At 40.5% G+C, this 22885-nt stretch overlaps 1 protein-coding gene across 1 annotated transcript in view; it reads left to right on the top strand.

Annotated features, from left to right (window-relative positions):
* The window catches only part of ksr2 (kinase suppressor of ras 2), a 137320-nt gene that overhangs the window by 3392 nt on the left and 111043 nt on the right, over positions 1 to 22885 (top strand). Inside the window, exons 2-4 of the mRNA XM_030060858.1 lie at positions 10136 to 10276; positions 11011 to 11161; positions 15111 to 15113. Of these exons, the coding sequence (XP_029916718.1) occupies positions 10136 to 10276; positions 11011 to 11161; positions 15111 to 15113 (295 nt within the window). The remainder of the gene's footprint in view (positions 1 to 10135; positions 10277 to 11010; positions 11162 to 15110; positions 15114 to 22885) is intronic.

Genomic DNA, 22885 nt, shown 5'->3' with positions numbered 1-22885 from the left:
AATTTTCAGGCTTCAAGTTGAGGAATATGATTTTAATGAATAGTAATATATTCTTTTTTTTTTTTTTTCAAAACTACAGCCACCAATCATACATAATTAAAGTAAGATTAGTTCCAACTCACATGGGCTCTGCCCTCTACTGGACTCTTTGGGTATCATACGTATGGTCAGCCAATCAGGACATGCCTATGAGTGTGTGCACACCCCACATAGTGTATAAGGCTGTGTCTCCAGCAGCCATCATCCTTTTTTCTTCAGCAAACGGCAAGACGACCGTTCACTGAGCTGAAGATCTGCTCCATAGGAATCGAGTCGCCTTTGGAAACCAGTCCAAGTCCCCATCTTTCCCTGGCTTGATCGCCACTACTGACCCTCACTCCCACTGATTATCCAGATGCTGAATGCATCTGGATAATGCTGAGCTGGATGTGATGACAGAGCTGCCCTGCGCAGCTTGGCGAGCACTTCCTGACATTAGACAGCAGCAGTGGTGGGACCATTCCACCACTTCAGTGTTGAGCTGGAGCTCCAGTGTGATGACAGCGAGCTGGAGACCCCTGTCGCCAATCTAGAAGTGACATCTCCTGAACCAGCTGGCAGCTCTCAGCTGGCACTTCTCCGATGCCTCAACCATCGTGCACCATGGAGCACCACTGTGGTACATCCTCCATTTAGGGCTACACAAATGCTTCCTGCCCGGGTGTGTCCTGTCTCGAGGAGGCCCTCGTTGCCCTTTATATTTCTAACTCTGCTGGTTGGCTCAAGATAGAGATATGCTGGAGTATCTTGACAAGATATTTTGGCTGGGCATGCAGCTGGACCAGGCAACCAGGCGACTGTTTCACCACCGCTGACTTGTAGGACACTTACTTTCATGGAGTCATGAAGGCACTGTCACTCAAGATGGCTTTACTGCTTGCACTAACCTCAGCCAGTTCACCCCAGCGTCATGCTGCTTCATGGTGACCTGAGTGGTGCTACTCTCAGACTGAACCCCATACTTTGTTCCTAAGAGCGTAAGGAGCGTGCCTAGGTTGAGAACATTACAGCTGGATGCATTTTGTCCTCTACCCCATGCAAGAGAAAGGGCGGCAAAATTACACCTATGTACAGCCTTGCATAATGGCTGTACATAATAACACAATGGAGGCTTTAGCTCTGAACACAAGAAAAGAAGCAGAACACAAGAAGAGAACAGGATGTGTAATGGCTTATGTAATAGCATCAAAAACTAGCATCAAAACTACTTAAAGCTGATTAATATTTCCTGCTAGTCAGGTGTGCATTCTGCACTTACGTTTCTGGAATTCCAGATTTGAACCATCACTCCTCAGGGGTCTCTGACATGGCTTTTGACCCCTATAAGGTTAGGCTTGTCCATCCCTTGAGTTTTATATATTACATGTCTAACTTGGGACAGATAGCGCCCCTCCATTGTTCCACTTAACAGATTACAATAAAGCAGAAGTATGGCGAGGTTGATCAGGGTGGTAGTAAGGTTGTTGTCTGATTACAATGTTGCGTCAGGGTGTTTATTCATTGTGTTCCACCTACAGTACCCCAAGAGTCCAGTAGAGGAAGGAGCCTGTGTGAGATGGAGCAAAGGTTACGATATTGTAACCCTAGTTCTATAAGCACAGGCAGAGCCCGCTACTTATGGACCTTGCTGCTCCCATGCTGCTCGCTGAAGAGTGTACGGGTTGGAGTATGCACACACTTGTAGGCATGTCCTGGCCTTGGCCAAGTCTGTGTGTATGATTGGAGAGAGCTATTCCTCAAAGAGTCAAGCAGAGGGCTCTATCTGTGCTTATAGAACTAGGGTTACAATATCATAACCTTGGTTGTGGCCTACATGATTCCTCTTTCTCTCTGAGTTTAGTTTGCCCATATAAAATCTCATGGTTGTTGATTTATACATTGTGTTACAACCTTTAAAACAAGGCTAAATTTTGGTCTTGTAACACCAGTTGAGAGGCACTGTTTTATGAAGCTGCATCTAAAGAAATATGCCAGGGAAATTGCAATTAGAAGCTGCTACAGTGTTTTGTTACATAGTAGAAGTCAGTTAAGTCAGCTAAATTTATGAACCTTAATTGAGATACTCTTAAGTACTTAGCTGCTCTGAATTTGGAGGAATGAGCGCAGCAGCTGTAACAAGATCAGTTTAACTTTTGTTTTAAATGAAATACTAACGTGTATCTTTAGAACTAACTTAAATTAGCTTGAAATAGCTCCAGTTGCAGTGTAGCTACGATACTGCCACACTGCCCACATTGCATATGGGTTCAAAACCAGGGGAGGACAGAATGGATTTTTAGTTACAGTACATGCAGCGGCTCTGTAGGAAAAAAATAATCTCATTATATAATAATCTCATTGGTTAATTATCATTATCATTGCCAAAGGAGCAGAGTTTTCCAAAGCACAAATCAGTGACCGGCAAATTTGAATGAAGGGAACTCTGACCAAAATATAAATAAAAATAAAAGTGCTAATAGCTTCTTTTTTCATTCATTTATGTCATTCATGGTCTTGGAACATCAGCAGCCTAACTAACTAGTTTCAAACCAGGCGATGACTCCCCACATGGTTAAGTGATGGTACTTACTAACATGATTGATGTTGTGTATAGTAATTTAAATTTATTTCCTCATGACTACTTATGGGGTTGAGCAATAGTGATATTAAATCAATGTTATGATGTAGATACCATAATATTATGATATGGCACAAGAGTTGTCTTTTCTGGTTTTAAAGGCTGCTTTACTGTAAAAAGGATGCAGTTTTCTGAATTTATCAGACTGTTGTAGCTGTTCTGTTATTTACCCCCACCTTTTTGGTCATCATCCACAGGACTAAGGACTCCTATTCAAAAATATCTTAGTAAATATATCACCAAAGCACCAATAGTAGCATCACAATAATGATATTGAGGTATTTGGTCAGAGATACTTCTATGCTGCATGTACTGCAGCAAATATATCCAATTATGTATCTGGTATGTACTGCACCATGATTCTATCTTTGTGAAATTTGGAAAAATAGGTAGAAAAAAAATCTGTATTTGCACAGTTATACACTCATGTGCCTTGAAAAAGTGTTGTTGGCATTGTGATGGATAGTTTTGTTTTTTTGTCAAGGCCCATAAGAGCACATGGACAGGGGAGCTTATCTGAAGAGTGTCAAAGTTTCATACCTTAGACCTCACAAACAGAAGGTTGTTTACCTTTGTTTACGGATGTTTTGCCGGGTGTATTGCTATTGAAAATGTGGCACACTGTTTTCAGGACCTTGGACAGCTACATCCTTATTGCACAGTTGCTATTGTTAGTTATTTTGGTTACTTTACATTTCTTTCGCTTGCTGTCCCATGCACTTACTAAAAATACTAGTACAAAGATACAACCCAAAAGGGATATTACAAATACAGGATTAATAATTTAGAGATGATTGTGTTCACTTTAGATACAAAAAAGATACAAGAGGGACTTCCTTGATGATAGAAATACTGTATTGACTTTTCCATTACTCTCTCTCTCTCTCTCTCTCTCTCTCTCTCTCTCTCTCTCTCATCCTCCACATTTCAGTCTCACCAAATCAGAATCACTCATTTTATTCTTCATTTGCAATAATTGTGCAGACGCTTGTCTTAACGACTCAAGTGCCGAGACACAGCTGATATATTGATATTTTCAGTATTGATAAATAGTGACACACAGGGAGCAGGGAACAGCGCATGACACAAATAGCCTGCACATATAAACTCTCTGTCTCTCTCTGTGACCCTCTGTCTCACTTTCTCCCTCACACCCACACACCTTGACCGAGGTAAAGGCATTTATTTAGAATAATAGTTCAGTCTTAGATGGAATATGTTGCACTTGTTGTCTTGTTTATTTTGGTTAAAAGAAGCTTGCTGCATTGGTGGCATAAACTCTCAAATGAATCTCTGGATATATAGTATATTCTGTGCAACTTGTGGCATAAAAAAAAATATGAGAGGGGCCGCTCACAAGTAACTAGGAAGCTTTAGTACGTCAGTGTGCTGGAAGAAGTCGGCGCATTTATCAAGGGTAAATAAATGCCTGTTTCTCTGTAGGTGTGGACTGGGCAGTCACTGTTTTGAGCAGAGCGTTAGCAGCCGTGGGCAGCCGTTGTAGGGTTTCTGCATTCGGAGGTTGCATGCCAATCCCTCCTCCACTGGTTTCATCTTGGGTATGCACTGATGTAGGCCAGCATAGTCCAAATTTCTAGGAGCTATAGAAGTTAGTATCAATGATGTATATTTTGTAGGTGTATATTTGGAATGAGGCCATCCGTGCGTCATCCTAAACTCTTAAAGCAAAACGTTGTCTGCTTTCAGCCCAGACCCCGTTTTGTCATTGTTTTCCATCATGCCAGTGGATCCTGTGCAAAATCTTGATTATTGTTTCACTCTGCGATGTGTGGCTCTCTGTTACATTCCTGCAAGCCAACGGAAGCCCTGAAAATTAACCACAGAACCACCAAAGACATGCACCGATCCACCTATCAATTACTAATATGAGATGTAAATTAAATTATCTGAACTCAGCCACGTTGATGCCACCTCGGCCATTGCTCTAGTCTATCACTTCCTTGTTTACTCTTTACTGGCTGCTGCTGTCTGGTGTTGTCTGTGTGTAGCGCTGGGTACAGTAGTGAAAAATCAAAAGTGTAAGTTATCAGTTCATTTTTAAAAAAGTAAGAAACAGAATACATGTGCAATTATAGAATGAGCATCAGTATATTGAAGTAGACACTGTACTGGGGTGCAGCATGCCCAGACAAGCAAGATGCAAGTAGCTCAACAGAGAAACAAATTGGCAACATTTTCATCTTGATCAGTATGATAGAAAAAATAAAAGATGGGAAATTGGGTCCAGGTTGAAAGTGGCCAGAAATATGCTTTAACCACCTAAATGGATCCAGCTCTGTTTCTATGGTATTAACTTGACACATGCCAGTGTGCAACCGAAGTAACTGACAAACATCCCATCTTGGGTAGTGCTACTCCCACAATTAGCTATCAATCAAATGATTGTGTTTGTGCCCAGCAGTGTTTTGCTGCTCGCTTGTTTTGTGTTGCTGCATTATTTAGGTTTTCTGTGAATTGTGTTCCTTTGTCTTATTCGGGACATGGTTTAAACAATAAAAGATACCAGGCCTGCAGACTTTTGTCCTGAATTCTTTGATGCCTCATTTGCATATATATACACTCAGTGGCCAGCTTATTAGGTCCACCTGTACACTCTAATACAATCCAATACAACTGTTGTGCCATAAAGTTGACTTTGCTGATACCTATAATGCTCAGGTTGTCTTTTTGTCACAGTAATAGAGGTGTTCATTTGGTTCTATGTTTATGTCATAGTTAGTGCTGCTGTTGTACTGGACTGCATTTTATTGAGAGCTGTTTCCAGTATTCTGTCCCCCTCATGTACACAAAATAGGGAGGACAAAAAATTAGAAACACGTTTCATTATAATGTAGTCCAGTGCAAGACCTCTGCAAACTACAACCTCAATAATAAACGTAGAATTAAATTTACACATTCTGCACAAAAGATTGAACATTATAAACTTTCTGAAAAGGTAGAATTAATGGCAGACCTGCTGCACTGAACTGCATTAGACTGTACAGGTGGATCTGATAAAGTGGCTGCTGAGTGTATTTATGTATAGAGTAGTATACCTGTTATTGTGTCTGTTGTATGTCTTACACTGTGCTGCACAGGTCCTGATAGTATGTACTGACAGCTGCAATTTGTATTTGTATTTTTATTTTCAAAATTAATATATCACTATGAATCCATTTGTATGATGGTGTGTGTTAAACAATCGATGATGTCGAAATAGTGCTAGTATTAGTCGGCTCATCGGGCTGCACCTGTCCTGGTTGACAGTGCCAATAAAGCGTGTTCAAAACAGAGCTGTTACACTACAAACCAAATTGATCAATCATAAAGGCTCTAGCTGCAGTCATATTAGACATATTAGAGCTGTACAAAAAAATCAAAATAACAAATCAGAGATGGTATTATTTTCCACAATCCTGCATCGATTCTCTGGCTAGCCCCATCTATTGATATGTATTGTTAATGCATTTTCATATGACGAAACGAGAAATACATCTTAGTGCACTGTGCTAAGTAAGTATGCATTGTGCCAATTCTGTGTTAATGAATTGTAATGGGGAATTTTGCAGTTTGTCACATGATTTATTATATGATGTACTTTTAATTAGTCTGCTTTGCTATTATGTAGTAGGTTGTGTTCAAGCTCTATTTATACATTTTTGGTCAAGTCTATAGTGTAGTGCAATGCATTGTGCCAATACCCTGTCCTGCAATATATTAACACCATCATCCCATGCTATTTTAGTTTCAAATTTCAACTCTTCAGTAAATAATGTACTCACTTTAGTGTTACCTTTGTGTTGTGACATTTTCACTTCACAACACGTGAGATGGCCCCCCATATTTCTTGTAGTTCCTCACCGTGGAGCGCAGAAAGTCACAGATTTCAGCTTTGTTGTTCTGTATGTCGCTGTGTGAGTCGGCAGCGTCACTAAGAAACATTCCTGGCCCTGATTGATCTGCTGCAATCATGCATCGCTCTCTTTGAGATGAGCTGATTCAGGAGGAGTTTTGAAAACGATTGAGGTCATGTAGTCACGGGAGCAGGCCTCCACGTGATTCTGAAGTGTGCTTTATCACACTTCAGCCTCTCCAAATGAAAGTTTTCCCCTGCAAGAAGTACCATACCACCAGAGAGGCTCATCTGTCTCTCCTAAAATGCATGATGGGACATACAGTAAAGTTACTAAGCATAATAAATCATTAATTCAGGACAGGACAACCCCTAGCACTTTTTTTTTTATCACCTAATAGTGTTGCCATGATCATCTTGGTGCAGCTTAAGGTGAGAATTATCGCTTCACAACATGGATTTGGGAGTGACATGTTATAGACCTCTATTATAAATCCATGCTGCGTCCACCACCGTGGCCCTTGAATGAATTTAATTCTCTAGATGTGAACTTTGACACTTAAGTGACCTTAGCCGTATTCAAACAAGCATTAAAAACAACGAATTCTTCTATCTTTAGGATGTTTTTCTTTCACATGATAAGTCCCTCTGTTAGTTTGCTATTTTCGCCCGTGAACAAACATAGTACTCGGCATCTGACCCTTGACACTAGACTGAACTCAGCCCGATTTAAACAAGCACTTCGTCTTCTTCTCTTCACTGTCTTCTTGCTGTCATTCTCCCTTTTTTTTTTTTTATTTTTTTTTTTACTCCATTTACACTGTGGATCATCCAGTCCTTAAAAGTATGATGCGGTTGCACCAAAGTGTTTCTACATTTAACCAGAGGTTCACTGCGAGGTCAGCGCGTTCTCCAGCTTCCAGAGCAGTACTGGCAGTGCTTTAAGAGCAATAAATTGCTTTTTGTTAACAAGGAAATAAGGATGGATGTAATGGATGTAATGCTGTCATGACAATGCTATAGAGGGGATGCAATGTTGTACATAATGTAAAAAAAAAAAAAAAACTTTGTTGAAGTTAGTTTCATGATGAGTCACTGGACACATTGAAACAAAATCAATACTCCAGTTGCTGTGAGTTATTACATTATTACGGTTAAAGTCTTTACATGGTTCAAAGTAACACAATTTCCCTCAGTTATCGATGTTTACATGGATTTATTTGATAGTTGGTTCGTTTACTCGCAGCAGTGACACAGTGACTTCCTGCTGTCAATACCAATAAATAAATAAATAAAATAAGCCTGAACATTTTGTCATATTTCTCATTTCATTCATTTGGTGCAGAATGAAATGGGCAGTCCCTCAAAAGAAATGATTGGCTTTTTCCATCACCGCTTGTCACATTATCATTTGTGCGAAGGGACGTCACTTTTGCCTCCACACGTTTAAAAAAGCCTGAATGAAACCGGAGTTGCTTACATGACAGCTGAATTGTTCCTGGGCTTATGCAACGCTGATCATGTCTTCACAGGACTGAGATGTTTATGTGACAAACGCTCCACTCACAGTATTGCCATAATCAGATTAAACATTAGTGTGCATGTAAACATACTCACAATGTATTCTGCATCCCATTGGAAATACATTTAGTAAGTTCACAATTAAATTAACCTATTTATTTTATCTATTTAAATTTGTATTTCACAGGGACGATGTGATTTTAACAATTTTCCAACTCTTGTCTCCAGTTGGGCTTTTACATGTGTGAATCACAAAACATATATATATATTTTTTTCCATGAATTATTTTCTACTTCTGAAAAATTTATATTATGTGAGATGTGAGCCAGCTCCACTTAGGATATTCTAACACGCAAATAATAAATGTATTATAATCTCATCAGGGCTGCCAAGTCAATTGAGTTTGATGTTGAGGGGTAAAGAAAATGTATCCTGCATGTACTTTCTGTTACTCTTTTTTTTTTTTTTTTTTTTTCATTTCGTAAGCTGCATAGTGTTAATTAAGTGTTTTGTCTTGACTTGAACTCAGTCTTACTGTAGTTTTGACAACAGTCCTGCTTGCATTTTCTGGATAATATGTCTACATTTAGCGCCACAACATTTCATCTTGCAACATCTAACCTCACCACCAGTTTCAGTCCCTACAGACTAACGGGATGACTTGCAGTACCCTTCTGACTTAAAAAAAAAAAAAAGAAAAGAAAAGAAAAAAGAAAAAAAATGAAAAATCACTGATTGATTGTGCATTTTGCTGAGATTTGCCTGAGCTGGTCAAAGTTACGATTGTGTGAATTTCCATTTTAGATGTGTAATTTGTAAAAAGTGCATGGATTGTTCATGCATATGTGTGACACTGCTTTCTGTTATTTGCCAAAACCTTTATTTTTTTAAATGTAAAAATCACACTAGCTTGCTTTCAACAAACATGGTCATAAAATAAAAATGTATATTAATGTTAGATATATAGAAACCTATGAAGACTTTTCACCATAACCTGTTTGAAGTTTGTTTAAATAAATCAAAACTAGAGGCTTGCCCTTTTACTGTACAGGTGAAGGGTTTTCTTAAAGTTAAGGAATAAATCAAGAGCATATTAATTTGAGACTTTTCATTTCAATAATTTTTTTTTTCTTTAGTATTGAAGTGAATCCAGCCCCTGTAAGCACCATTACTCACTGTTACAATTCGAGTCATCATTTGTTTCACCTATATTGGATGTAACCTGCTGTTCAGGCAAACAGGCAAACTGGCAGTCACACCTCAAACCTTTTTTTTTTTTTTTTTTTTTTTGCTGGTTGACAGTTTTATCTGTAGGTGTGAATATTCTGTTAAGTGGTCTATTTATAGAAAGACAGAGACTCCATCAAATGATATCAAGGAGTATAGCCAGGATATATGTTTGTTTGTATATATAACCAGAATTAGACATAAAAAAAATCTAATTTTCATCCAAAACTGAAGTTACTGCCTTTTTTGTTTTGTATGCTGCTGTTTACTCGATAGGGATCAATACCTCTGACTGTTGTGCAGCAGCTTCTGCTCGCACTGGGCTGCTGTGGACTTAGATTTTTATTCCATGCCATTTTTATCTTACTCGGTTGTCGAGGAATTTGCAGCTGCTTTCCTCATTGATTGCATCTTTATTTGCATCTTCATTTGCTTGTGATAAAAACCAAAGGCGGCTGTTTGGGACAGGTTACCAAGACAAAAAGAAGTCTCTTGTTTTACTGTCTATAATATATATGGTAATATATTAAAATATGTAAAACATGAAGTGAAACAAGTTAGCCTGTGAGTTTTTTTTTTTTTTTTTTTTTAGTATTTGGCTAGGAGTTTTGATGCTGTATCTAAAAGCTGCACTTTTAACAAAAATAATGCATTCTTCATGCACTTTTGACTGTATTCAAAGCAATGTCATGTTCATATCATCAAAATATCATTTTGGTTAAAGAAAAAGCTGCATCCATGTGGTTTGGAATGAATTGCAGTCGGCTTATTAAGCAAAATAAACTGCAAACATTTGGTTATGAGTGAGAAAAAGTTTCACGGGCTCTCCCTCCTTCCCTCTCTCCCCCTCTCTCACCGTGTCTGTCCTCCTTCTCAGGGGAAGCTGGTGAAGTACTTCAGCCGCCAGCTGTCCTTTAAGTGCAAAGTGGCCTTAGAGGAGCGCAGTGCTGAGCTGGAGGACTTCCCTCGCCTTGGCCACTGGTTCCGCATCGTCAACATGAGGAAAGAGGTCACACAGGTAAGACGATAATTTGATGTAAAAATGCACCCAAAACAAATTGAGACCTGTTAGCCCAAATTAAAATTCCAGTCTTGAGTATGGACTCTTCTTCACACTAAAGTTATAGTACAAATCAAAATTTGATAGCAGAATTCAAACAATCAACTAAACAGCAGCGGGTGAGTGCTTAATAAAGCTGGCCTTTTTTTTTGGTCTGTTTTTGGTATAAAACATCACATAATGCCATATGATTTCTGGGATTTGAAGTGTTTTTTTTTTTCTTTTTAAGTTAAAATGTGCCCTAAAATTCATTAACACACTTTTTTTGAACACATTTTTTAAAAAAACTTTTTACCACCAGAGAGAAAAGATATATCACCAATTCCTGTTTTAAGAGAGTGTTAAAGACTTTTAGATTGAAATTTTCCTTTAATTTCATCTGAGCCTTGTACCCTTGTTGGCCAAAGTGCATACCACGTATCTGTGATGCCCTGAGTTTAAATTGCACCACTTTGAACTATCAATAAAGCATTGACACTGAAAAAAAATTTACAATTTTCACACCCCTCACTGGCATTTAGGGCCACCAATGTGTAAAGTTGCTGAGTACAGCTGAAACTTTCCTGGTTTCATGTATAAATGTATAATCTTGATGAACTGCAGAGACTGTGAGTCCCTCTGCGCATGAGCACGCATGTCATGCTTGCACTAATGTGTGTGTGTGTGTGTATTTGTGTGTGTGTGTCTTCCAGGAGATAAGCCCAGGTGAGGTGACCCTGGAGGGCTTGTTGGAGATGAGTGAGGAGCAGGTGTGTGAGGTGCTGCAGAAGTTTGGTGCCAATGAGGAGGAGTGTGCCCGGCTCAACGCCTCCCTCTCCTGCCTCAGTAAGGCCCACCAGCTCGGTAGGTGGCTTACACACGCACACACACACACACACACACACACACACACACACACACACACACACACACACAAAACCCTTCATCCTTCCCCAGATGTCCTTAAAGGAGAACACCATTGTCACTTTGCTGTAGCCTCTTTACTTGAGTCTATCTCTAATTTACATTGCCCTAGTTATTCTTCAGTGTGAGCTGTATGTAATTAGGTGTGTTAACATTTACTCCCTTTGGACCATTTTTTCAAACTTCATTGTTTCACCCCTAGTTTGCAGTGAACTGGCTGACAGAGTCCCCGACCGAAATGTCATGTAAACAAGACTAAATTTTGTGAGGCGACATGGTTTTGAGGTATTGTGATATTTCCTGGCACAGGTTTCTGTTTCATCCCGTTGGTGTCAGGTGACTGGCAGTAAGCAGAGTGTAAAATAAGGCAGCACTTCATATGAAAACACCAAAAACAAAAAATGCTTTATGTTGGACACGGTGATGGATCATGCAGCTTGGGACATTTTCAAGTCCGTGAAAGTTGATTTTAATATTTTATAAAATGTAATGGCAGTAAATGAGTTCTCTCACTGAAGGGAGGAGAACAAGCCCTGATATGTGCATTTGTGCCCAGTGTGTGCAGACAAACCAGGAATAATGTATGGCAATGTAGACGATTGTCGGCCTCAGAAGCAAAATTTTAAAAAAAAGTGTTTGAGTGTGTGTGTGGTTTATAAACCACCAACATGTCAGTAATATAAATATTACTGACACTGACAAGAAACCATATAAAGTGACAAATAAAACCTAACTGCACCTTAATTGTACCAAATATCAAGATGTCAGGAACACTGTACAGTATTGTAGTTATATACATATTATGCGATATTATGATGATTTGGAAATAGGGTTTGGGGGATGGTTCCAGCTGAATTTTAGGAATTGGTTTTTCAAAAGTCAATCCAAGTGTTTTCATGACCCCGTTGTCACAGTTGTTTAGAGCAGAATTTAACTTTTTGTAGATTGGGGAATGGATTGCGCTCTATCTTTCTGTCACACTGGACGCACAATTTCTGACTCTCTTGGCCCATTTTGGATAAAGTTTGGGGAAATGGGGTGCCCCGGTGGCTTCTGTAATAGAGCATGCACCTCGTACTGATATGATCCATCACTGGATTTTGATCCTGGAGTTTTTTTTTTTTTTGTTTTGCTTGTTTTGTTTTTAATATAAATCTGATTGATGACCGACCACAGTGACACCACCAGGCCAGCAGGGCCTTCAGATTTGAACACGGTTGGGTCAAATGTGATGAACCTTTGGGTAATGCTGTGTTTTTACACCGATATCCAGTGTCAACAAAAAGAAACCGATTGACCCTCCACAGCGCCACCAACGGGCCAAAGAGTGTCCAAAGTTAAAGCAGTAATGTCTGAGACACATCTCACTTTTCTTACTTGAGGGTGTGTATCATTGAGCAACTTCAACAGTTTTGAACTTTCCCTCCTTTATAAAGCCCATTTGTTCTTTTTTTATTATTATTATTTTTATTTCTGCTCTAAATATTTAAATATACATGCAAAGCTTGAGATATGGTTTTGAAAATTAGAATAGAAGATTAGATTAGAATTAGAATTAAAACAGAATGAAGTGTCTGAGATGGTCAATAGTGAATATCACTTTAAGGAAGCTTCTTCGACAATAACTAACTAACTAACTAGATAAGATAAGATAAGATAAGATAAAAAGAAAAGCAATAGTGTGGCACTCAGTCCTCTATTGGCCTTTTCACACAGCACTTACTTAGCCTGGGCTGAGGAGACTCCAGGGCTGTCTGTACAGAGCACATCACAGACACAAGTGCGCCTCACACTAACTGCTGATTGGTCAGAGTGTTGTCACATGGTTGACGCTGACCCCGGTTTGCGCCAGCTACAGTCGGCCTCATGCTCTGGGAAATATCTCGGCGCAGCCCCAGAGAGTGAGGGCTGATGCTGCTGTGGTGCAGGGTCAGCTGGCCCAGGGCTGAGGTCATGGCTCGCCCGCTGTTGAATGTGTAAGAACATGTTGGTGTATGCATCATCTGTAGAAATCAAATGAGTTGTCCCATTCACTTTCTATGGTATTACTTTTTGCTTTTCACACTGAGGGACACGGTCAAATTGTACAACATGGAGTGATAAAATATATGATAAAAATATATCTTCTGCTCACTGAGGCGATGCATGCCTGCAAGATTACAACACTCTGCTTTGTGGCAGCCTTTGTTGTTGCCATAGTAACCACAAAGAGTCATGAGAGAGATTTTCTATAGGACGGAGATGGAAGACTCGTGGGTTTTAGTGCTGGCAGTGGCCGGCCGGACCACGTACGCAGCTTTGAGCCAGTCCTGTTGAGCATGAGCGACAACGAGGTCCGTTTATTATGTCATGAACCTTTTTTATTTATTTTTTTTTTTTTCAAGAAAGCTGCTTGTTCAGCATCTCCTCCATAGACTGCCATTCAAACTAATGAGCCCCTGGTCTTCCAGCTCACACTTCTCAGCCAGTGATGGTTGTCTCCCTCCCTCTCTATTGTTGAGCCATAGAGATTCTTTTAAAAATGCATATAATAGATTTTTACCTGTATTTCTGGGTTTGCAGCAGTGTTGTTGTTGAGCTGTGGTGCCCAGCTTGTGCAGCTATGCAAAATGTAAAAAAAATGATGGATACACTACCTTTAGCATTTCAATTTTTTCCCGCTGTAAACTAATAAACTCAAAACAGAACCTACAGGGTTTAAGGACAGTGTGAACGAGGCTTATGAGAGGCGAGGCAGAATCTAAACACTGACACAATGAAGAAACTTAAAAAGGGAGCTCTGTTTATCAAATAAACTTTGAGTCCACATATTGGCAAGGTCATAGTGTGTATTCATGGTTATCAGCAGAATATTCTTAAAAAAAAAGCACAGTGTAGAAATGGGTTGTTGTGGTCCTAATCAGGTATTGGTTTTATCAGTTTAAAGAAAACAAGTTCAATATACTTACTTATCCATTTAAAAAGGGACAAAGATTTAAAAAATAATAATGCAATAACCATGACTGACATATCATTAGTGAAATAGACTATAAAAAACAAATGTAAAGTGAACTGCAGTACTGGCAGTAGTGGGTGAAGAAAGGTGTGTTATGGATCTTCTCTGGGCAGATGTAAAATCAAGAACACAAAAGTTTTTTTGTTTTTTTTTTAATGTAAGCACTCCAAAGCTTCTTAAAGTGATAATCTAGGATTTAACCCCCCCTCCCCAACAGCTATAATGCTAAGCAGCCATTACTCTGGTGATTTTGCGCTGCACTTCCCAAAGATTATCTGTCAATCAAACAGCGTGGGCGGGACCGTGACGTCTCTTTCTTTGGATTTCCTGCTGATGGAGTTTGTGTTTCTGTAGGTGACGGCTTTTCCTTTGACTTTTAACAAAACATACAGCACTAATATTATATGCAGCACAGAAAGTCACATATTTGGTCGAGGCTCAAATTAAAATATGTTAAACTTGATCCTCCTCCCTCTGTGTTTTTAATGTTTATTATGCGGCATACAGTAAAAACATCTACCAGGCCACAGTGATGGCTCGCATCACTTCCTTTTAAAGGCGGCTGGCCTCAGCATGATCAGTCCTGAGTGTAACGGTCATGTAGGTGTGGAGCTTCTTAGGCTGGTAGATGTTGCCCTCTAGGGAGCAGATTGTGAAGTGTAATGATATCCCACATGAGTGAAACGATTAAAATGTAAAAATGTGTAACTCTGACATTACATATACTTGACCTAATGATGAAAACTAATGCTTCAGGGCATGATGGTTGTTTTTATGAGTCAGATGACTGCTGTCTCACTCTATTCCTCTTATAGGATATAGGATTGACATGTGTTGAAGATGCTGATATGTCTTTTTTTCCCTCAGTTGTTTTTGTTGTTTGCAGCAGTTGAGGAGGTTAGTCTTGTCTGATTGAGTGCGAGGTATGCAGGGTTAACACTTAACATGCCTCCTTCTCACTGTTTATATTGTTTGTGCATCCGAATGCATCATCCTTTCTTTCCTTACCTTTCCTTCCTTAGGGAAAAAAAAATTAAGAATGAATTGAAAAATGCGCTTTGGTTTAGTGATATAGTCTGCTTCTCTACTTTGACAAAAAAAAAAGAAAGGATTTGATAAAACTTAAACAGCAGGACTCCTGCAAGTGCGCCAGTGTTGTTCCATGGTTGCACACTAGGGGGCACTACAGACCACAGAGTGTTTGTTTCTCAGTGTACAGCTTTTGCAATAGCGCAAGATCACCAGAAGGGGGCAGTAAAGCTTCACCAAACCAGCACTCAAAGGCTTTGTAACAATCTTTTGTAAACAGGTTTGATAACATATCTGCTTCTCCTTTACTCCCACCCAAGCACACACATATGTACACACACACACACACACACACACACATACAGGCGCGCTTTGTTGTACAACAGATGTCCTTTCAAATGAAATGCACTCCTGAATCATTAAGAAAATTAACTTGATGAGTAGTTTTTTTTCTTCCTTTCTTCCTCAACAAACTATACTTTATTAAATACCTGTTCTGTTCTTTTTCTAAACATGTTTAATTTGGCCGTTCCTCAAGCAACCTTGATTTTTTTTTTTCTTGTAATGAATAAATGATGCCTTTTGCAAGAGGCCTCAGACATGTGGAGTCAGACGTGGTTGTTTTTATTAGAAAACTTGGCTCAGAGCTGTCTGTTAGGCGGTGTGCTGCATGTTGTCAGTTTTCCTCTCAAAGTGCTCACACCTCTCCGTCAGTCTTCCTGTCTGCCTGTCAGTCTGTCTGCTCCAACCTGCTCTCCTTCCTGTGAGCTTGTCCGACTTTCCGCCTGTCTTTCTGTCTCATTGATTTAATTGGGAATGGAGGCGGATCATGTCCAGAGAGACGGACAGACGTGCGTCCCCAGGCGGAGCCCGTCAGGCGGTCGCAGCCGCCCATGCCTCGGTCCATGTGGGCTCAGACCAGCCAGGCCTCAGTGTGGTACGACTTGAGCAGCTGAAAATGTCCAAGTTAGGACTTCTTATTCAAAACAGCAGTAAATCTCCATCTTAACAAACCAATGAGGTTCATATTCAGTTTTAAAATCTTTTTCTTGAGGCGTGTGAAAAAATCTGCCAGTAGGATGAAATAATCCCACTTGTTTCCAACGCTAATCAACTTGTCGCCCGATTTTTCTTCAGTCAAGCCTTGTTTTCTTGATACTAGTGGACTTATCTGCCTTATTCCGCCTTATTTATATTTGTTCCCAGAGAAAAATCTTGAAACAAGATTATCTCAAGTAGGATGAGATAATCCCACTCATGTTCCAGTGCAGTTTCACTGATTTCAAGATTTTTTCTGTGCACAAGTAAAATAAGAAAGATCAACCCACTTGTGTCAAGACAATAATTTAATTTAATTCAATAAAATTCTGGAAACGAGTTCATTAACATTGGAAACAAGTGGGATTATCTCATCCCAGTGGCAGATTTATACCCTCTTTTAAGAAAAACAAGATTTTTAAGAGTGAATGGGAGACTAAACATCTTGTTAAGATGCGGTCATATTTTTTCTATTCCAGTCTGGACCAAATTTATATGTGGTAGAAAATTTTAGGTTTGCTTGTGAATGAGCATTTGTTAATGCTAATCCTAATACTACGGGTTTGTCTGTCAATCCCTCATTTTTGATACGAAAGTCGCCATTCTTTCTTTCTTTCTTTCTTTCTTTCTGTCTTTCCTTCCTCTCTCTCTTTCCTGCCCCTCTGCTCGTCACGTCATCCCTGCACCCCTCCCCTCTCTCTCTCTCTCTCTCTCTCTCTCTCTCTCTCTCTCCAGCTCTCTAAAGGCCGGGTCTGGCCACACAGAGCCACTAATGGGCTCTCTAACAGGGGGGCTGGCTGGAGATGTGTGAATGCACCGCAGCAACACACCATAGAGTGGTGAGAGGCACTTTCAGCCAAGAGAAAAGAAGGGTGTGGGGAGCCGTTTTGATCATATTCTAACCCAGATGGAGCTTATGTTGTGTGGAGACGGTCATAACCCCAGAGTACCTCTTGTTTTTTTTTTTTGTTTGTTTTTTTTGCACATGTGCACGTGTATGCATTGTGTACACATGTCAACATCCGTGTGTGCATGCATATGAGTGTGTGCGGTGATAGGCGTCATCCATTCGAAGGATTACACGGTGCTATAGGAGCGTTCGGCGCTCCTCTGAGCCGCCGTGTCCTTGCACGCCTACGCAAAGCAAGGAGAGGAGATTCAAGATTCAGATCCTGTTAATGAGTTACATTGATATTCTGTAAAGATTACGGCAGGTTTTGCAAATGTCCAGGCAGGTTTTATGAGAGAAATAAGCCACCATGAGAGGAGACTGTGGGTTTTACTGATTTATACACCTGGTTTCTCAAAGGGAATAAGTTATTCAAGTTCATATGAGTCACCAGGAGTTATGCCAACATAAGTGGATAGTTAATGATCGAGACGACTCATGCATCACATTACTGGAGCAACTGAGAATATAGTAAGTGAATGCACGTCATGCTGTGGTGTAATGTGTCAAAAAGGAATGCAAGGTAATAGCGTTTTTTTCACTATAGGCTCTCGAGATTGCAGTCGAAGAGTTGCAATGATGAGGATGAGTCATACAATTCAGAGGCAGTCGGTCGGTCCTTTGTGCCGCAATGTACACACATTACCCAGCCAGTCCCTCTAGACAAGTATGCACACACACACACACACACATGAACACACACACACACACACACAACTCGCCTACAAACGTATTCACATAGAGAATTTCTTGAATCCACTTCCCTGTGTTGATCGAGCTAATAGTGTTGCTTTTGTGCCGGCCAACACGACAGGTCCTCTTCAGCGCCTTTCCTCTGTAATCTTTGATAGTTAATAGGACTGTCCCCGCACCTTGCCTTGAGACAGCATCACACACACACACACACACACACACACACACACATAGCTAATTGGCTTCAAATGCCATCAGCAAGAAGAAGAGAAGAGTGGAAAGGGACGAGAGAGAGGGAGGTGAGGAACGATGTGAGAAAAGAGATTTGGGGTGGCAGGGAAAGGGGAGTGAGGAGGGTGAGTGGGGGAAGGAGGACATGGAATAACATGGGAGGAAAATTAGGGAAGAAAGGAGGGGTGAAGACAGGTGGGGAAGGATGAAGTGAAGACATGAGATTGGAGAGGGAGAAAAGGAGATGCATGGGGGAAGGAGAAAGAGACCAGAGGAAACACTCATTGAACCCCCAGCACCTCTTTTTCTGCAGGGCCCTGGGTGGTCCCTGGCATGTTATTGGCTGTTAACTAATTAGCAGAATGCAACTTTGAGTCCTACTGCTTACACCGCAAGAACATTCACAACCCCTCCACTCGACGAGTCAAGATTAAATAAGGACACTGCATCTAATGGCCTTTCACGAAATCCTGTTTACTGTGGCAGCAAAATGGACCGGTTACTGTCCCAGTGGCATTTCACTGCCATTTAACACACAAGAGCAACACTTCTAGAGGTAATTAGTCCAATTATGAGGCTGTTAGCCACCTTTCTCTAAAGCCTCACCGCATGCTAAGATTCCCTCTTAATGGCGCCGGGTGTGCTAGCTATTTGCATTAATCATCGAGGTGGAGAATCAGTCATAAAGCTTCTGGTGCATTGTTTAACTGGGTTGAAATAGGAAAGTCAGTGTGGGGTTATTTAGGCCACAGACGAGCGACTAATGGCGTGGCAACCAAATTACTCCTCCTTAGTTAAACTCCTGGGGCTCATGCTTATCTATGGGAAGACTGAACTTTTAGGATGTGTTTCTGGAAAACGTAAAGGGCAATTCGTGACTTTTACCGATCTCTGTCGGTGAACAAGGAATTGAAACAGCAGCTTTCTGGTGCAGCGTATGCAGTCGCATGTAATTGACCAAAAAAGCCAAACCTGCGGTAATTGAAAACAAGAACACGAACAAGAACCGTTAAGCCTCCACGGACAAAAACGTGGAATAAGCATGTAATTTATTAGCGAGAAAGGGGCTGACTATGAAAACCTCGAGCGCTCAGATGTGGTTATTTCATGCATTTGTCATTTGAGTCTGATCACTCTTCACTTAAATTGTGCCTTAAGCAATTTGGATAATTGCAGCTTGTAAAGTCACATTTTCATAAACACTTGCACTTTCCCTGTGCAGGTGGAAGCGCAAGCTGGGGAAAGGAGATATATGTGCTGGAAAATGGGTTTTTGGAAGACAGAAATTCCAGCACCTGGTGCAGCAAAAACGTCCCTGATGTTGTTGATTTTGCACTGTGGTACAGGAAAAACCTTACGTAATGCACCTTTAAGAAAAGAGTTGAGTCTCTGACAAATTAGGAGTCAAGATTTAACTCGGGAAAAGAATAGGAGTGGTTTCACAGATACAGATTAGGAATAGTCGAGCCCCCATGTTGGTAACTCCTGGCCTGCTGAAGTGTCCTTGAGCAAGCCCCTTCCACGTCTATAGGGGTGTAGCTGATTCTGTGCAGCACGGCAAGAAAAAAGATTTCCCCCACAGGGATCAATGAAGTGAAAGACTATAAAACCATTGTTTTCCTAATGGAGATCTCCCACTCAGCCTCCATCACGGTGCTGAAAGTGGCTAACATCAGCGGCCTATATGTTTTTCATCTCATCCAGCGGTACACGACTTTTGCCCAGGTGAGATCATCTGAAGCGAGAAAATTCAGAAGTCAAGTCCTGTTACTATTTTGATGAAGCAGTTGCTAAGATACTAGTGCGCTTGATGAATTGACTCATTACTTGAAGCAACAGTTACATTAGTCTGATTTAAGCTCATTCTGTCTCTCGGAGTGAATTTTCTTCTGGGTATCAGCCTGATGAGCACCGTCAAAAGCATTTTTAAAACAACATTACCCCGTGCGAGGCGATAATCACTACAGGGAAACTTCCACTTTAAATGAAAGATGACAGATCGACATGAACATTTCCAATCTAATTATTCCTTGGTACTAATTTTGAAATGGGCAGTGTAAATTGGCGCCTCATAAGTCAAATATTAAGCATCTCTGGAGCAGGCCGAAAGCAATCAGCGAGTCTCGAAGCCGCCATGGGGTGAACTCCTCAGGCATCGGTGATGATTTTGAGTGATTCATGTGAGGTCAAGCCGAACTTCTACATCTCTGAGTGGCTTGTTGGCGGTTCCATTCCCGCTAATAAAGGGGGCTTGTTAGCGCGTCCTCGTCATCGTCTCCCACGTTTGTGGAGGAGCGCTCTTTCGGGGCCCACTCGTCCTCTCTGTATCTTGATATCTTTCTGAAGGGGCTCCGGGGGTCGAGATGCGGACCACTTCATTTGCAGAGTGTGTGAGTGTGGCCCTTGGAAAGCCACGCAGGGGACAGAACAGAGCCCATGAGACGCGATAGCTTAACTCAAGAGGCCCTGTTGAGCATGAGATTAGGAGTCATTCCCACAGGTGTGCAATACATCACTGTCTCCTGCGTGCATCTCATGAATGTGTGACATATCTCTGAGAGCTAATTTTAGATATTTCTCTTGAGAATTCAAGACACTAGAGTCTTAATTCAGGCCTTATGTCGCATGTGAAACATGTAATTCTTCTCAACAGCAAAAGAGAAGCTGTGTCACATAGTTATACTGCCTATATTAGCATGTTTACCCACATTTTCCAGGTCAGGGCATCATATTTAATCAAGATAATGACACTTGATGTCGTTGTGTGCAAGGGAATTTCTTGTTATCACAGATTTCTGCAAAAAGTAATGGAAAATATCTCTGATATTATTTCTGTTGATCTTCTGGTGTGCCCTAAATCCCTGAGCGCTGCTGGTTTTCTATCCTACCAGGTAGTTAATTGCCGTTAATTGCTTTCACCTTGCAGCTCAGGTGTAAATCAGTCTCTGATTATTTGACGATGAAAACCAGCATGGTTACAAAGAGAGTCTCTGCCCTGAACTATGAGCCACTTGGTGTTTTTTTTTTTTTTTTTCCTATGAACTGGAACATGGTGACCAAAATTGGGTGAATTCTGTGGATTCCTGCTTCTAATCAGCGGTTCCACCAAAACTTTCAAACTCCCCCTTTTTAGTAAAATTCAAATGGGTAAATGGGGTGATGATTTGACAAGATATTGCTGTTCGCTCAGTTTGAGAAGTTGTTGAAAACAAGGCTCTGAATTATTGTGCAGATATGAACACAACTTATAGGGAATATTCATCCTGACTGCTGTTTTTTGTTGCTGTTGCTGTTGTTTTTGTTGTTTTGTTCATCCTCGGCTTTTGGTGCGCATGGTCAAAGTTACAAGAGCAGGGTTAGCAGACTCACCTTCCATCTTTGCCAAATGAGAAGTGTTATGATGTAAAGTTGCAAAATGGTTTTCCCAAGCTCACACCCGGGGTGTCCTCAGAAAGTCTTCAAATGTCTTAAATTCAATTTTATAAATATTAGGCTTTAAAAGTCATTAAATAGTCATAAATTTGATTGAATGAGGTTTTAATTTCCACATAAACCTTTTATCAAATTTCATCCTCCAACTTTAATTTCTTTTTTATGAAAATTAGTCAAGCTCTGCTGCTTGAAATTCAACATTTCTGATGTTTCCAAACTCCACATCTCCCGCTGAACCTGATACTTTCTTTATACTGGTGTGCTACACTTAACCTAAAAATGTTGTAAATGAACCTAAATCAGTTTCTAGTTGCTCTCTTATTACATTTACACCCACACAAGAAACCAGATAGCTTTCTTTAGCATCTGTACAGCAAAATCCATAAAAAAAACTCTATTAGTATCATGTTCCTACCTAAAACTGACCTCAGCACAAGGCCAAATATGTAATTCTTACCTTTACACTTACCCGCAATGCTCATTTGAATAAGAAAAAGATTATTTTTCCAAAACCCCCTGATACCTGTAGACATCCTCATACCATTCTGTCTTTTTCGTGCATTTCACCCCACCAGTTCTGTTGTGACTGCACCGTAATTCCAGGTTGCATGCAGTTACTCACATAACCACTGTAATCTGCCCCACTTTCACTGTTCGCAGTCACACAGCTCAACAAAATTAACCCACCCACACGGGGGTCCATGCGACAAAATCTTATCAAATGCATGTCCCTGGCCTTATGCGTGCCTGTTTCGGGGTCAGTGACACAAAAAGCCTGAAGCCCCTCACAGAGACGTGGCCCTGACGGATGCCTGTGGATGTCCCTTGTGTCATAACAGCCGTCCTCCCAGCTCTTTTATTCCTCGCAGCCTTGTCTTCAGAAAATTGCAGAATAGGAAAAGCCGGGGGCTTCTTTTTTCAAGTTTTGCAGTTCCACTGGGGCCTTTTATAAGAGATGTTATTTGTGGTTCATTTGATGTCGCTGGTGTTGATACTGTGTTTGAAGTTTGTGTTTTTGATGCTCATACTTCCTCAGAGACAGTTTCACAGGGAGGAAAAATAATGACACACCTAAAAAAAAAAAAAAAAAAAAAAAAAAAGCACCGGGTTGTTGACAGAAATTTGCCCTAATGATTGCCTTGGTGGTCAGTGGTAGTTTTGAAGAGTGTTGATGTGTCTCAGCAGTGAATTTTGTCGCGTTGAAAGAATCAGCAGACACAGTATCTCATGCATCCCGTGGCAAAGATCGATTCTACCCACATTATCATTATTATTTGGTTGAAGTCAATTTACAACA

Source organism: Myripristis murdjan, chromosome 9, assembly GCF_902150065.1.
Source record: "Myripristis murdjan chromosome 9, fMyrMur1.1, whole genome shotgun sequence".
In the NCBI taxonomy this organism is placed as follows: Eukaryota; Metazoa; Chordata; class Actinopteri; order Holocentriformes; family Holocentridae; genus Myripristis; species Myripristis murdjan.
This window is presented reverse-complemented; position numbering and strand designations above follow the sequence as displayed.